Consider the following 17,551-nt stretch of genomic DNA (forward strand, 5'->3'; position numbering starts at 1 on the left):
AAAGGAATGTACAGCTCATGCTACTCTTGGCCTAACGTATACATGATGAGTTGTACAGAATGCAAGAATTATGGAAAGTAAATGACTCGACTAAAGCCGTGATGCATGGAGTTACTTGTCTCATCAAAATCAATAGCTACTTTTTCTTGTAGTGTCAACTACCATCAAGCAATGAATTAAACATGAGAGCAGCTTAGTTAATCTCACAAAACACGACTTTATGCCTACTCACAAATTGGTATTTCTTGGTTAAAAGCTCGATTCCATCCATCAAGTTAAGACATACATACACATTAAAAGGGACCATGATCCTAGAATTGACCCTAAACCACTTCTTTGGAGCTGCTTAGGTTGCCCATTTCGCATGGTGATAAATATCTCTCACAACCTCGTAATACAAAGTACTTATCCTAATGACTAAGGGCGCGAAGTTTATCACGTGGGACTGACACCTGACACTTCTGGTACGTACTCATTACGGTGGGTTTGAGCCTGTGACCATTTCTGGGTCACAGACTAATCAAAACTTGTAAGAAGCAGTAGACAACCACCACCGCATATCTAGAATTACAATCCATGATTAAGAAAATAAGAACCGTACGTAGGATCTATGATTCGCGGTACTCACACAGTATACACAATCACAAAGCAAGGAAGCACAGCCCTCGGATTAAACACCAACAACTCCTCCTCGTCCACTCTCGTATGTGCCCCACTTCCACTCCTCCCGGCGACCGAGTCAAACCCGCCGTCCTCCTTGTCCACGTCATCATCCGACTCGCATCCGATCCTACCGGCCACTAGCCGGCAAACCAGCATTGCCCGTTTCACATTCATGAACTTGAACTCCTCCTCGATCTCTTCCGGAATTGCCTCGTGTGCTCTCCAGCTCGTGGATAGCGTGGAAATCCCGTCCAACTTGGGTGAGAATCCGGACTTGATAATCCCACACACGCTACAGTACTGCTGGTTACAAATGTTGGAATTCCCATCGAGTCCTAGATCACATAGGAACGTCGAGCAGTGGAACCTCAACATCTCATTCCCGTCGGCTATGCACCTCTCGTCTCTTCTCCTAACGCCACCGTTTCGCGCAGCTTTAGCCTTCACCGACTCTCTGTACTCTTCGAACCTCGAAAGTATCTTCGGGCTGTTATGGATCTTCAAAACCCGATGGATTTTCGGGCTCTTTACGTTGTCGGTCCATCCCGTTTTGAATATGATCCGGACAATGTTCTTCCCCGAATCTCCATCTGCGAGCTCCGACACAGCGTGTTTGATTGCCAGGTGTTGTTCGAGGAGCTGGGGTTTCGGGAAGATTTCGCCGCAGGCTGTGCAGGGGAAGATATCGTTTCGCAGAGGAAAGAATGGGTTATCTGCCGAGATGTCGGATTCTGGGGGTGGACTTTTACGAGGAGAATGCGATAAGTGGGTTTCTGGGGCGATGATGGGGGCAACGGAATGCTGTGATGATCTGGCGGAGGATAGGGTGGTGGGAGTAGTCGGATGGGTTTGCTTGGAACTGTTTTTGCAGGATATGGAGGAGAAGATACGTTTGCAGAAGGACCAAGAGGTGGATAGAGCTTTGCTGGGTTTGGAAGCAGAGGGAAGAAGGAGGTGAGAAGCTTTCCGCTTCTTCGAATGTCTGTGGTCGGAGTTGGTGCTGAAAATGAAGCAACCAAGGTGGAGGAGGAGGATGAAGATGGAAAGGAACTTGTTGAAGAATGTTACGACGCTTGCAGCCATCGGTCTAGAGCATGAGCTTGAGCCTGAGCTCTGGTTTAGGCCATGGAGAGAGAGAGAGAGAGAGAGAGAGATGTTGGTGTGAATGATGATGGAAGGAAAAAGCTAGGGGAAGAGGCACGGGAAGAAAGTGATCAAGGAAAGAAAGGAAGGAATTAATGGGGGGGAAAGGTGACGTAGGTGGGGGCTGTGGAAGAATAAAGCTAAAAGAGTAGGTGTAACGCAACTTCATGGCATCTATTCTCCGTTTCTGTTTACAATGTTATGATAAATTTCTCGTTCCTCCATCATTAGAAAAGAGAATGGCTTTCATCACGTTTAATTGCCTATATGTCGGAGGGGTCAGTTAATATCTCCTTTAACCGAAAGTAACAGTCTCTGCATTATTATTTCCCTCGTGTTTCTAAGCTTATATATAATTCATTCATTGATTAAATAATTAATTTAATTAGCTCCTTAATTAATTGCATTGATTTTTTAGTAATTTATATAATATTTTGAATATTAATATTTGAGCACTTTTATTTTTTTGTAAGCATATAAGTATGCCTTCTATTGGTTCAAAACTCAAGACAGAAGCAAATCTCCATGGCCTGTTTTTTTTTTTTTTTTTCTTTTTTCTCATTGGTTAATTAGGTTTTTTTTCCTTGTTTATATATAAAGCCAACTTGTGTGTGATCTTGACGAGTAGTAAAAACAAGATATATAAAAGATTTACCATGACATGATTCAGACTAGCTCAGAGCGACATTGGCATGTGGTATAGTGCTGTTAATAAATTGGAAACATCTCCTTGGAAAAGAATGTAATTCAACTACCAATATAAGAAAGAGACGTGGCTCTACATGTGTAGGGTCCCCGGCCGGCCCTCCCCATCAGCAAGCAGTCGATCTAATGGAATTATGATCATGCAGAGTTTTATGAATAAGGGATATATATAAGTACGTAGTTCAAAAAATATTACCTTCTCTGATCAAAGCTGCTTTTAATTTATATATTGATTAGTATGTAATAAAATTGTCGTTTCATCCCCTACGTGTCTCATGTAGAATCCAAAGCCTTCTGATCTCTTCGATCTGTTCATTTGTTGTTTTGTTTTTCTCTTTGAAAGAGATCATATGATCATTGCTCATTTCTAGTTCAATAATTTTCATACTTTAAGAGCAAATCTAATCAGATAGATACGCAATCTTTACTATTTTATTTTCAACACACACAAATTACTGCCCCATTCTCCAAGGAGAATGAAGGAACCGCATCAGAACATATATATATATATATATATATAAATATATTAATTAAGCCTTTTGTGAGAGTGAGTGTAGAACTTCCAGGGATAATTAGGAAATGGTTTCCCAGTGGGTTCCTCTTTTTTTGAGTCATCTTTAATTTTCTTTTGTTTGTCATGCGTACAACAACTGCTGGCTCATGAGCACGTTATCCCTTGAAAGACGAAAGAATCATATTCGAAAGGAATTGATTCCTTTTGCGCGAGTTCAGTTGCATGCATGCATGCAACCTCAGTTAGTTATGAATATCCCTGAAATCACACATGAACATCAATTTAATTCACATGATCAGTTGCATGCCTAAACTACTTCTCGCTGGGAAAGTAATAACCATGGACGTACATGGAACTCGATTGATCGATCGTCTCGAATGCCCAAACAGTATTGATTCTTTTATTGCAAAAAAATAAAAATAAATAAATAAATTAGTGGTCGTCACGTTCGATCTGGAAACGTTTGTCGAAGTTCCTGGGAGATATTAGTACAGTGTGCATGCTGACTTAATTGCCAAGCACATGCATATGGCAGTCGGCTAGCTAATCTCGATATATCGATCTAAATATATAGGACCATGGGCCATGCGCATGCATATATATTGCATCTATATAGATATATAGCTAGTTAGATCAACTAGGCTCAGTCGTGTCTATATATAATATTTATATATATGCATGCAGCTAGCTATAGATGATATTATTGCATGGACCAAGCTACACGTTTACTGAAACTAGGTTTTCAATCTGCAAACTGACCCCTCCCAATTAATACAGGTGGCGGGGGATCGGAAGAGCTTTGCTAGCTTTCATCGACACTGTAAATTGTAAATTAGACGTAGGGCTAGCTCCTAATAATATTTCAATCCCTTCCATCAATGCATGATTCAAACTTTGTCATAAATGAGTTGTTAAAACCTGCTTTTCAAAGAATCCTAACTACTTTAGCAGCAGTGATGTTTAACTAATTAATACAGCTTTAATTAAGTTGTTCTTCACCGTAATCATATATATATATATATATATATATATAGATCAAGATTTTTTTTTTTTTAAAAAAATTGTTATCAAAATTTAGAGTTCTAAATGAAAAAATAGATATATAAATTAATTTGACTTTACAACATTTATTAATATTCAACTATACGGATAATGATAGGTTTACTAGCTTCCTATCACAAATTCACAAATTGTTATTAACTCTACAAGTCTCTTCGTTTGCCGGTCTTTTTTTTTTTTAGAAAAGAAAGCTTCAAAAAAGCTCCATGAAACTGAAAGATTAGTTAACGAGGGTTGGATTCCTCGAGTTCTCTTTGCGTAGAGAGCCATGGTGGCCAAGAGCGTCGAGGCAGGTCGACATTCTTACATGGAACTAGTCTTGATGGTTCCGCAACTGCTACCTGAAATGTCTGTGCCTCACCGGGGGCCAAAGTACGTGGATGGAGAACTTTATTTTCAGTTCTCTAAAGAAGAAATTGCCCGATCTGCTGAACATTTTCGCTTCTCTCTTGTGCTAAAGTTCCTAAGGCAGAGACCCTCATTGGATGCGATTTGGTCATTTATTCATCTCCGGTGGGGCTTATCTTGCATGCCGATGGTTTCAGCTATGCGAAGACCAAGAAATGTTTTCATCCGAATGTCAAATGAAAAAGATTTCTTGCACTCTCTCGTGAAACTTGTGAGGTTAATGGGGTTCAATATCGAGCTTTTCATTGGAAACCAGATTTCAATGAAGATGAAGAACCATCGTTGGTCCCAGTCTGGATAGTGCTGCCTGGTCTTCCACCAAATTTCTACCATGAATCTTTTGTAAAGATTTTAACCGCTCCCATTGGTCGATACATTAGAAGAGACAATCCAACAAAAATGTGCTAGGATGGAGCACGTTTATGCTTGGAGATGGACGCAACAAAAGAATCGATTTCTTATTTCTGGATTGGGATGCCAGGGTCGGGGCGAAAACAGGAAGTAATTTATGAGACTCTCCCAGCGTTTTGTCCGAAATGTAAAGTACAAGGGCATAACGTACGTACGTGTAGATTGAAGACTCGAATAAATGGAGAAAAGGTTTGGGTATGTAAGAATGTAAAGGACATAGAAGCTACGAAAACAGATAAACTAGCGAGTCCAAAAGAGGTTAATGATAAAGGCAATGGTTTGATGATGATGGGTGCAGGAATGGAACAAGGAAATACGAGTGAAAATTTGGTTTCGAATCAGGATCAAAGATTTACGCAACAGGTTCGTGGTGCAAAGGAGGGAGAAATTCAAGACCATCTGGAGGGAAATGGAAATGATGTTAGGTTGACTGAAGAAAATGTGTTATCAGGTAAGGAAGTTCATGTAGAGGAAATAGAAGAAGAAGAAACAGAGGGAGTGAGAATAGATGATTCTATAAGTTTGGAATCTCAGGGGTTGCCGGACGCAAAGTTTGATGAAAACGTTAATAGGGAGAACTCTGTTTTGGAAATGGAGAGGGATTTGAACGTTGAAAAGGTAGTACAACAGACAGATTCAGATTCGAAACTGGAAATAATACCAGAGGAGAATGATGAGAAGAACACTTGTATGGAGGATACTGTTTCTGAACCAGATACGGAATTAAATGTTGAAAATTTCTCTAAGCAAAGAGATTATGCCACGGATAATGAGGGAGCTGATATTCAGAAAAAAAAAAAAAAGAGCTCGGAAAATGCTTCAAAAGGTTCGTACTTCGAATCGGGTGATAGCCCGACCAAATAAATTTTCTCTATGATTAGTCCCATTTTATCATGGAATATTAGAGGTCTTCGAACCTCTAGAGGTGGATTGAAAAACTTGGTTAGGAAATTAAAACCGAAAATTGTTGCTTTAATGGAATCTTTTGCATCATCTGATAAGGTGCAGGATGTGTTACACTTTCTACACATGGATAAGTTTATTACTAATGATGGGGAAGCTGGAAAAATTTGGGTGCTTTGGCAAAATGATATTTCAGTTCAGACGATTTTATGTAAAGAACAATATATTTTAACTCGTGTTGATGATGGGGTTACAAATATCATTTGTTGCTTTGTTTATGCCAAATGTAATATGGTTGAAAGGAGAGATGTGTGGGAGTCTCTCAATGGTCAAGTACTAGGAAATGAACCTTGTATTATTGTAGGTGATTTCAATATTATAAGGGATGATTCGGAACGTCGAGGTGGTAGACTACATCCGAGAATGGCAATGGAGGATTTTAATTCTTGGATTGAGAATTGTGGATTAATGGACATGAAGTCTTTGGGAAGAAGGTTTTCTTGGTGTAATGGCCAAAGAGGTCTATCACGTAGCTGGGCAAAATTGGACAGAGGTTTATTGAATGCTAGTTGTGTAACACCCCGCATTTTATTGTATTTTTACTAAAGGATTATTTTTATTTATTTAAATTTTATTCTCGTATTTTAAAATTGGTTGGATTTTTAATGAGTTTATTTCTATGATTTTAATTTGGTGAAAATTATTTTTATGTGCTTTCTTAATATTTATTTATTGTTATGCATTTAAATTACTTTTAATATTTATTTAATTACTGTGGAATTTAATTATTTCAATTTGACTTTACCATTACGTTTAAATTATTTTATTTAACTTGAGGTTTTGAAATCATTTCCGTTGGATCATTTTTGTGACCCAAGTTATGAGGATTAGACCTCATTTCTTTCTCTGCATTTTCTCTTTCCTCTTTTCTTTTTCTTCCTTTTTCTTTTTCTTCTTTCTTTTCTTTTTATTTTCCTGGTTTTCTTCCCGTGCGCGCGTCCAGCTCCCTCTCTCTCTCTCCGTCTGTTCTTCTCCTCCCCAGCCCGCCGCCGTGCGCTGGCGGTGGTCGACACCGCCCGGCTCCTCCGCTCCCCCTGCCGCCGACGATCACCCCCCCTTCATTTCCAGCTCCTCCATCACCGCCGTTAACCACCACCAGCCCTTCAAGCCACGGCGTCACTTTCGTTCCAGCGCCGCCGTCGCGCCACCTCCGGCCACCATCTTCCTACCACATCATCCTCGACCTCTTGGCAACCCATTGGACCCAACCCCAGCTCCGATCCGCCACCGGTGAAGCTCCACCATCTACATTTTCGATTTGGGTATTTTGGTCTTCTACCGCCCATTGCGCCACCATCCACGGCCAACCTTCACCACCACTAGCTTCACCGACCTCCTTAGGCCCTACCCTATCATTTTTGGGTCTTCGTTTGTCTCCGTTGAAAAGTGGGTATCTGTGACCCACGGCCACAGTGTATTTTACACTGTTCTGTAGCTGTTTTTCCACTTCTTGCAGTTTCGTGATCCTTCAGAAATTGCTTTATAGCATTGTAAGTATTTCTCCAAAGAACTTTCGTAATTTAAATATATTTTTACACTAACCCATTTCACTGTATTTTTGGCATGCCGGACTGAGTCCGAGGAGTTCGGGGGTCGGATGGATTTGTGATTGGAGTTGTTTGGTTGGTTTGGTTTATTTGGTTTGGTTGTTGATGAGTTGTTTTGATTGGATTTGTTGGGATTGGTTCTGGATGGATGTTGGATCAGTGTTGGTGCATGTTCATATCATTATTTCATGCATGATCATGTTTGTAAAGAAAACTGGGTTTTCGTGTATTGCATTCATGTTCATGTGTTTATGAAAACTGGGTTTTCATGTGAGAATGGATTTTGGGTGTGTGTGTAACATGACCCCAAGCCAAGATGGCGTATTAACTCGGTGGAGCTCCTCTGGTTACTCGGGAGCCGAATATACTGAGTAACGTCCCCTGGATTGTCACCGGGTGACAATGGGATCGGACGAGATGGTCTCGTGTCGACTCCGTGGTCCTTCTGCTGGCGGGGACTAGAGGATGTCTGGCCAGGTACGCGCTGGGCGCGGAACTGGGCATCACTCGTTGCGTAGTGTGGGTGCTTGGCCATGTACGCGCTGGGCGCGGAACTGAGCACCGCTACGAAGCCAGGACGTGCGGATGGTCCATAGGGGAGGCCATGGTGCATATGGAATTAATGCATGGTGCATATGGAATTAATGCACTATTTTCTGGGAAAATAGTGCGAGTTGGATTTCTAGGTAAATCATTTTCTGGGAAAATGTTTTACGGATATTTTGGGCCAAAATGGGATTTTGGCGTGTGTTGGAAAATTATCATTTTCGGGGAAAATGATGTCTTGTGGAAAAATGCATATTTCATCATGTGCATGCATGTTAGTTGCATTTAATGCATTTTATATTACGTTGTTATTTGAGGTCATACTTACCTGCGATACCATTTTGTGGTAACGCAGATTTTGATGCAGATGAGGAGGAGGAGGGCGAGCCTGAGGAGACGGCTCCGCCTGAGGAGTGATCTGGGATCACTCGTTTGTTTATTTGAAACTATTGTAATATATTTTATGGATGACTGTATAACTGCTATTTAAATCTTTACTGATGTTTGATTGTAAATAAATTCTGGTACTTAGTTGACTATCCGCTGCATTATTTTATTTGTACACTGTTGCATGTACACACACTAGCACTTCGTTGGGATGTGTGACCGTGTTGTCACCATCCTGGTGTCTCGATCCCTGTGTATTTTATGTAAGGGGATTGGGGGCGCCACAAGTTGCTTGACAAGATTCCCAAATGTGAATAATTATTATTTACCGAGATCAACGTCATATCATTCGCCACTGTTTATTCAATTCCAGGCAGACCCTTTTCTGTATGGACCTGCTCCATTTCAGTTTCAACAAATGTGGATAGAGCATCCAAAATTCCATGAGTTTGTGGAGAGTATTTGGAAGGAGGAAGTGGGCGGAACAAGCCTTCTGATGTTGGCTTTCAAGTTGAAAAAATTAAGAGGAGCTTTGCGAGAGTGGAATAAGACTATTTTTGGAAGAACCGAGGCATATATACAGGGGTTAGAAACTCAAATTGAGGGATTTGAATCTGAGCTACAACAGGAATGGGATTCGGGGATTGAACAAGAACTTGTGCTTAAACATATGGAATTAGCTAATTGGAGACGCCGAGAAGAAACTAGATTGGCTCAAATGGCAAAAGTTAAATGGCGCACGGAAGGGGATCAAAATTCACATTTCTTTCATGCGTATTTATCTTACAAAAGAAAAAAAAGAGTAACGGAAATGAGGCTCCAAGATGGAACGTATTTGAGATCTCCTGAGGAGATCCATTTAAGAGCAGTAAATTATTTCTCCAATTTTCTGCAAAAGGAGGGTCAGGAAAGTTTGCCGGATTTATCTCATATTATATCGCCTGTTATAACATTGGAAGAAAGTGAGGCAATTGGTGAAGTTCCTTTGATTCATGAAGTGAAAAATGCTTTGGATTCCATTCCTTCAAATAGTGCACCGGGGCTGGATGGTTTTGGATCGGGTTTTTTTAAAAGCGTATGGGACATTATTAAGATGGATATTATGGCCGCTGTGGAAGAATTTTTTAGAGGAGGTAAATGGTCGAGATTTTATACGTCTTCATATGTGGTATTAATCCCAAAAATGGATATGCCAACGGGGTTTGATAAATTTAGGCCGATAAGCCTTTGTTCGATGTTTTATAAAATTTGTTCAAAGGTGATTGTCAACCGTTTGGCAACTCTACTTCCAAAAATAATATCTGTTGAACAAGGTGTGTTTATTCCTGGAAGAAATATATTTGAAAACATCAGTCTGACTCAGGAAATGGTCCATTCTATTAATAAAAAAATCCATGGGGGAAATGTGGTGTTGAAACTCGACATGGCCAAGGCATATGATTGTGTTGATTGGGAGTTCCTCCTGAATGTGCTTCAATCATTTGGGTTTTCTCCTACAGTTTGTGGATTGATTAGCGAATGTATTATTACGCCTTGGTATTCTATATTAATGAATGGTACGATAAAAGGATTTTTCAAGGGTGGTAGAGAATTGAGGCAAGGGGATCCTTTGTCGCCTTATTTGTTTATTATTTTACAGGAAGTCCTATCTCGGCTAATAAAACAAAGGGTGGAAGAGAAAAGTTTTGGCCATTTCACTCAAGCTAGAGGTACTACTTTAATTTCTCATCTAATGTATGCGGATGATGTGGTCATATTCACTAATAGAGGCCATCGATCAATTTGGTGTATTCTAAATATTTTGGCTACATATGAGAAGTGGTCTGGTCAATTGATTAATAAAGAAAAAAATGCTATGTATTTCTCAAAAAAATTCCAATAGATAGAAGAAGGAATCTCAAGAGATTGACGGGGTTTTCGGAAGGAAAGTTTCCTTTTAAATATTTGGGGGTTCCTATTGTTTCGGGAAGACTTAAAATTGGTGATTTGGAGGAGTTGGTGAATAAGGTTAAAACAAAAATTAGTGGATGGAAAATGAAATTGTTATCGGTAGGGGGAAGAGTGATTCTATTGAGACATGTTCTGGCAAGTATGGCATTACATCTATTGGTAGTTTTGCAAGTTCCAAAATTAATTATATCTTCATTAAATCGGTTAATGAGCTCTCTTTTTTGGGGAGAAAGTGATGAAAAGGGAAAGAAAAAATGGGTTGCTTGGAGTAAAATATGTAGGCCAATAGGAGAAGGAGGGTTGGGTATAAGATCTTTCGATGAAATGCAAAAGGCTCTTCATTTAAAATTCGCCTGGAAATTGATGCATGAAAATTCTCTTTGGACAAACTTTTTTCGTTCGAAATATGTGGGGAAGAAACCTTTGAAGCTGCTGGGTTCTCAAAAAGGTACAAGTTTTTGGCGTATGGTTGTTAGAAGTATCCCTACTGTGTTGAGTAATTCTAAATGGAAAATTAGAGAAGGAAATGTATTTTTCTGGTATGATAAATGGTTGGATCAGGGGCCTCTTTCTGCTAATTTTTTGGTGAGTGAGCAACCTCTTTTGAAAGTTAAAGAATGCCAACTGGCTAGAGGATGGGATATGGCACAGTTAGAGAGGCTATTGGGGACTGAAAATGCGGAGAGGGTACTAGAAGTCCTTGATAATTGTAAAGAAGGAAGTGATTTGTTATTTTGGACGAATACTGAAAGTGGTAAGTTTTCCACAAAATCAGCTTGGGAATGTGTTCGGGTTAGAGGCCAGAATTTGGAGGGGCATAAATGGATTTGGAATAACATGCTTCCAAAAAAAATTTATGTGTTAATGTGGAAGGCTTGGCATGGAGATTTAGCAGTGGATGATAGAATTAGGAGAATTGGAATTCCTTTAGCCTCGAGGTGCAATTGTTGTAATAAAGGAAAATATGAAGATTTAAACCACGTTTTATTTGAAGGAGAGGTTGCAGTTGAGGTTTGCAAAAAATTTGGAGTTATTATTGGTCTGCCGGTTGGAAGAAATTGGCATGAAACCTGCCTTAGTTGGTTTCATAGAGCTTCATCTGCATCTCAAATAGGTGTCATCTTGGGTGTATTGCCTACTATCATTTCGTGGAGGTTATGGACTAGAAGGTGTAAAGCCCGTATGGAAGGTAAGGTTGAATCTGTGCAGGTAGTGAGGCAATCTATCAAACAGTGAATATGCGTGATTTGTCAAGGGTTTTCTAAGCCAAAGAAGTTTACTCAAATTGACTTTCACATTCTTAATAGTCTGAATATTCCTCAAATCCCAATCAAACGTCAACAAATAAAATATATAGCATGGTCTAAGCCGTTACAGGGACGTGTGAAGCTGAATACGGATGGAAGTAGTCTAGGGAATCCAGGAGCTTCGGGGGCTGGAGGAGTTATTCGGGACATGCATGGAGCTTTGTTGTTAGCATTTTCCAGGAATCTCGGGTATGGAAATAGCATTTATGCAGAGTTGCGAGCGTTGGTCAAGGGAGTTAGACATTGTAAAAATATGAATTTTGTAGCAGTAGATATTGAAATGGATTCTAAAGTGCTTCTGTCATGGTTGAAGAATAATAGATGTGGTATTTGGTATTTGGAGGAATTTTGGGAGGATCTTCAACATTTGCTCACAAATATGGATCCAAAGTTTATGCATGTTCATAGGGAAGGAAATGCGGTTGCGGATTGGTTAGCTAGAAGAGGCGCAAGAGAAGGTGAAGTGGAATGGAATATCATGAGTGAGCTCCCTCCTTTGCTGCGGGGCTTGATCAGAGTAAATAAGTGGGGTCTTCCAGCAATTAGGTGTATGAGCTAGGATGCGGGGTTAAGTGGTGTGAAATGTGTTAGAAGTTTCGTGCAGAATATGGTTTTACTGAAGTGTTAGTTTTGAGCAGGAAGTCATATTCTCCAGAATCGTGGAGGTGCGGATCAAAGAGCAAGTTTATTCGGTTTTGATTTTATAGGCAGGTCTATGGTTTGGTTGTATTGGTTTGTTGTTAGATGTTTTTTAGGTTGGTTTTTGAGTTTTGTTGGTTTGGTTTTGCTTTTGTTTTGGTTGGATACAAGGGATCGTGTTTTTGTAAATCCCGAGTGTCGGTTTTATTACCACGATATTTCTCCTCCATAAGTAAGGGCTATTAATAAAATTGGGACAGGGTCACTATTGGATATGTGGCTTCCGACTCTTATATATAAAAAAAGCAAGTGGTTATTAGTGAATTTGTTTAATTTTTTTTAATGATTAAGAATATTAAAAAAATACTTAAAAGAAAATAATAAAAAAATAAAAATTTCAAATACACTATAGAGTAGTAAAAGGCCGATGGTAGGAGCTATCATTATCCTTTAACTACATCATGTGTCTATCTTTATTTCACTTGAGATCATCACTCTCAAAGTGGTAACAACTCGATCGAGAGATTCTTCCTTTATAAACAATACATTCCTTAGACAAAACACCCAGTACCTTTGGTTCCATATATATTATGATCAGTACTGAATCTTTAATAAAATCAAGCTGATCAGGATATTGTATCATGTCAACACCACATTCATACAAACCGGCCTAGTCAAGTTGGGACAAATGATCATTTTCATGCATAATGTCTTTATATATACCGTTTCACTAGGTAAATATTTAACAAGCTTGTAAATAATTTGAGGTTGTCCCCCATGTTTTCATGCCTCACCTCACAAGATGATGATGATGATCATGCCGATGGATCGATGATATTAATTTCTTGGAGATTCTAAAACAAGATGTCGCGACATATTGGAATCTATATATGCATGGGGGCCACAAATTGATGAATGCATGACCTTTGGATAAAACTAACATGAGGGAGAAGGCTAGCTTTCCCAATGGGTGGGCCAATGTGATCTTCTCTTCAGCCGATAAAAATCCTGATGATCCCTCCGTGTCTCCCGTTCATTTTACCAGCTCATTAATTTGTCTAATATTCCACGCCCATGCATTAAGGCCGTGATCTCCTTATTTAGAATTTTTCATATAATATTGTATCATGAGAATTGACAAATATTTACTACTCGATCCATGTTTCATTTCCTGGTTGTTTAATATGGGGGATCTTTGAAAATTGGGTCTGTTTGATGATTCGGTTTGTCACTTTGCGCCAACGTACACTTTAAGCTGGAATAATTAATAGTCTTTAATTTCCATTTTTTTTCTTGCATGCTTATCAAAATTTAATTTGATTCGTGAGTTAGTTATTTTGTTTGATTCTTATTATATATATATATATGGAAAATAATATTATGTCTACTCATTTTGATATCTCTATTTGACTGCTGGTTAAAATTTTTTTTTTACTTGTGATTAAGGAATTGATTTTAAATATATTGATATATTTTTTTATTTTTTAAATATATTTAAATATATTAAAAAAATATAAAAAAAGATATATATTATATTTTTTTATACTAAGCAGTATGCCTAACGTCAAGATGAGTAGCCGCACCCTATATATATATATATATAGTGTGCGGATGACAACAAAAAAGAATATCATGTGATAAGTTAGGTCAGATTTGATATTGGCCTCGATAAAATCAAAATATGTAAAGACGTCTAACTAGTTCTTAATTCGTGAACCAATTAAGATGTTTTTTTTTTTCCTTTATTCTCCCATATATATGTATGTATGTATATTATGTTTCATGTTATATATCTAATTTTGTAAATGAATTATTGATAAAAGAGTTATTTTATTTTTAATCCGATATGTACGTGGAGCACATCATCCATGTTACTTAAATGATTTGTAAAGTTTGATTTGTAAGATTTTACATTTTAAATTTTCATTTCAAATCAAATTATGTCATGTAAATACTTTATTGATTAGTTAATTTGTTATCCACACTGATTTATATATAAATAGAAGTTTTCATCGTGAAGATATTAGAGTTACAAGTAGAATAATAACATCAGATTATTTAGTTTTTACCTTCAATATATAATGGGGTTACACATGATCGATCACACATGCCATTATCCCAAGTTAAAATATGCTGATCTCCATCATATATATGTACATGAGCTTGAAGTGTGTATATATGGCATAATGATCTTTTTCTTCTTTTGGAAATAAAATGAAAAATGAATTGTTTATTAAATACCCATTAGGCCAAGCAAAGAGTTAATTACTGTATTAGTTCAACCTTCTTCTGGGTATCTATATATATTTGAAGTACACATTCATAATTATGAGAATTCGAACGTCTGATCTATCTGCAAATGGATGTTATAATAAGGCATAAACATAATAATTACTACGTTACCTTTGATTGGAATTGACTTTGACTTAATGTTTGACTCTTCAAGAGGAAGTAAACGATGATCAGACACTGTGGATCAGCATAAAAGAAAAGCTGGCCGTAAAAGAAGCTCTGGTTATTTTCTCTTACCTAATACTAATAGCCTTTAGGACTTTGATCTTTAGAAAAAGCTTTCTTATATATGTATTCTCACGCTCTTTTTCTAAAGCTGCCGACACTATCGTTTTCATAGTTGAGCAGTCACTTTAGGAAAAGTAAACTTACATATATTTATATTTATATATTATATATATATATATAAATGAAAAAAAATGTGAATAAATGTACTACATGATGCAGTCAGTACTGTCACTTTCTAGGCAGGTGGCCATGTAAAAAAGCAGCACCTGAATCGGCCATAGCTAGCATTAATATTCATGTTTGATCTTTAAGGTGGCATTGCATTATAATTTGCATCGACACTTGATGCATGATTATTAATATTGTGGGTACAATGTCGAATTAGACAGTAAAGGTCATGAGATTATATCTATATAGATAATCTTTTTTGCAGCAAATGATTTGATGCCACAACGCATAACATGATTATATGACTTTGTTTTCTATTTTTTGGTTTTATCATTTTTTAAAGATGTTTTTTCTGATCTTGCTTCGTTGTCTTCATGGATGATCCTATCTTATCATTTACAACTTGCTCGTTTGATTAATATGGGTAGTTAAACATGGCATAATTGATAGTTGTGGTGTGCCTTATCCATCAGTCTACAAATTTTACAAAAATGCATATTGTGCAACAATGTGGGGACTACATGATAAACCTGTGGGAATTTTTTGATGATGTCGCTTATAATATTTTTTCAATAGTGCTATAGGTATAATAAAGATCAGATCATACAAAAATAAATTCACAAACTGACATGACTTTATATGATATGTTAGATTTACTTTACAATCTAACGAACCACATTAAGTCACATCAGTTTATAAGTTTACTTTTATAGTATCACTTTGTGGCTAAAATATTAATTCTCATATTTCTTTAATTGGAATATTGGAGGAATATTGCATATATGGATTATGATCGTTTGCAATATATATGGAACCCAAATACTCATATGTAAAATTATTAAAATAATTAGATCATTTAAATAAAACTCAGTTTTAAATTGATTAATAGATACATCCAACACATTTCTGATGTAGAAATATTATACATTAATTAGAATAAAAATTTAATTTTAGTACTTTTTTTATTTTTATATAACTACAAGAGTCCATAGCAAGTGATAGTGATAATGCCAATTGCTTGTTTAAAGGAGGCCTATCATGTCCATGAAGCTCCTCACTTAAGAGGTTGTAAGGACCAACACCATTTTGGCTGATCAATACATGATGCATATATGCATGGGATGTCAGTAATTATTAATTGGCATCGATTGAAAGAACACAATGATCCTCTGAAAGAATTTCTGAGTCCTTACTCCTCGATCAGTTTGGGCCAGTGATCATCAATTGTCTGTAGAATAAAAATGGAATTAGAAAGAAAGAGAACTATATAACTTTTTTTAGCAATAGAAGTACTATACATATATATACCAATTGATTTGAATAATTAATTAAGAAGCATGCATATCGATTTTTTTTTAAATTAATTAATTTCGTGTTTATTTGGTCGTGTTATATACATAGATAGTGTTTAATTAATTGATTTCATCTACTAATTAATTTGAACACATGAACATGATCAAAGGGACCACCTCTAGCTAGTACTACATTTCTCAACAGAAACATATATATATATATATATATATATATATATATATATCTTTGGAAGCATTCCTACACTTTTGATCCTCTGCCTCAATCATTCACTTCCTTCCGGTCCTCCAAGATATAATTTCTTTGTTAATGTTGCTGTTGCTACGTACTTTTCATGTGTTGTATCTTTTAGTACTCAACCGCCTAATTCACTTCTTCCCATACGATAAATAAATGTGAATTGTAAGCCGGCCCTAACAATGGTGGAACGATAATGCGGGGATTAGGGTTTAAAATAAGAGAGATATAGACTTATAAAATGGGCTCACATTATTTATATATTGAGTATTTAATGATCATTAAGAAATTCACTTAGATAGTTATAAATACGGTAAGATGTATTTTATGCATCTATATCTCTTCCATTATATGTTCTAAAATTTGGACAAAAACTCTAAAGAAATATGAATCCAATTATGTATGTATCTTGTATAGTATAAGATCAAAGTTTTATCCTCCTCATCCAATGATTGCTTGCCAGTTAATCTAGTGGCCATGACAAAGTAGTAATTGTTAAATAGTATGAATACAATATTTCCATTCTATCAAAATATACAATACTCTTAAAAGTTAGTATCTTAATAATAATTTAAGAGGAATAATTTAGCCACAAAGAGATCCTATAATATTAGTAAATTCACAGATTGATATGGTTTGATGTTGTACGTTAGATTATAAAACTATTTTTATTGTAAAGTAAATCTAACATATCATATGAAACCATATCAATTTGCAGTTTATTTTTATGAGATTTTTTTGTGACTATAACAATTCTCCTAACTTAATGTTATGTCCTATCTGCTTACAAGAAGAAGAGACTATGATGCATGTGTTGTGGCACTGCCCTGCTGCAAATTATATTTGGGCTATGGCTTTGAATCCCATTCAGAAATGGAGGATAGAAGAAGACGACCTACTGAAGTTATGGGAAGTGTTGATAAAAAAAAGCTCAATAAGGCTAAAATGGAAGAAACAACAACAATTATGAGAAGTTTATGCATCAGAAGGAAAATGTTCATTTTCGAAAAGAAGTTTCTTAGTCTCAGCAGTGTGATCAAATCAGCACGAGAATGATTGAATGAATATCAGTT

At 36.9% G+C, this 17,551-nt stretch overlaps 1 protein-coding gene across 1 annotated transcript; it reads right to left on the reverse strand.

Moving 5' to 3' along the window:
* Nucleotides 1–241: 241 nt before the first annotated feature.
* On the reverse strand, nucleotides 242–1,916 carry LOC121239059. The gene has a single exon (XM_041136178.1). The coding sequence runs from the start codon at nucleotides 1,744–1,746 to the stop codon at nucleotides 625–627; it is 1,122 nt and encodes a 373-aa protein (XP_040992112.1). The 5' UTR covers nucleotides 1,747–1,916; the 3' UTR covers nucleotides 242–624.
* Between the last annotated feature and the right edge of the window lie 15,635 nt (nucleotides 1,917–17,551).

The sequence above is a fragment of the Juglans microcarpa x Juglans regia genome, chromosome 7D, assembly GCF_004785595.1.
Source record: "Juglans microcarpa x Juglans regia isolate MS1-56 chromosome 7D, Jm3101_v1.0, whole genome shotgun sequence".
Taxonomy (NCBI): domain Eukaryota; kingdom Viridiplantae; phylum Streptophyta; class Magnoliopsida; order Fagales; family Juglandaceae; genus Juglans; species Juglans microcarpa x Juglans regia.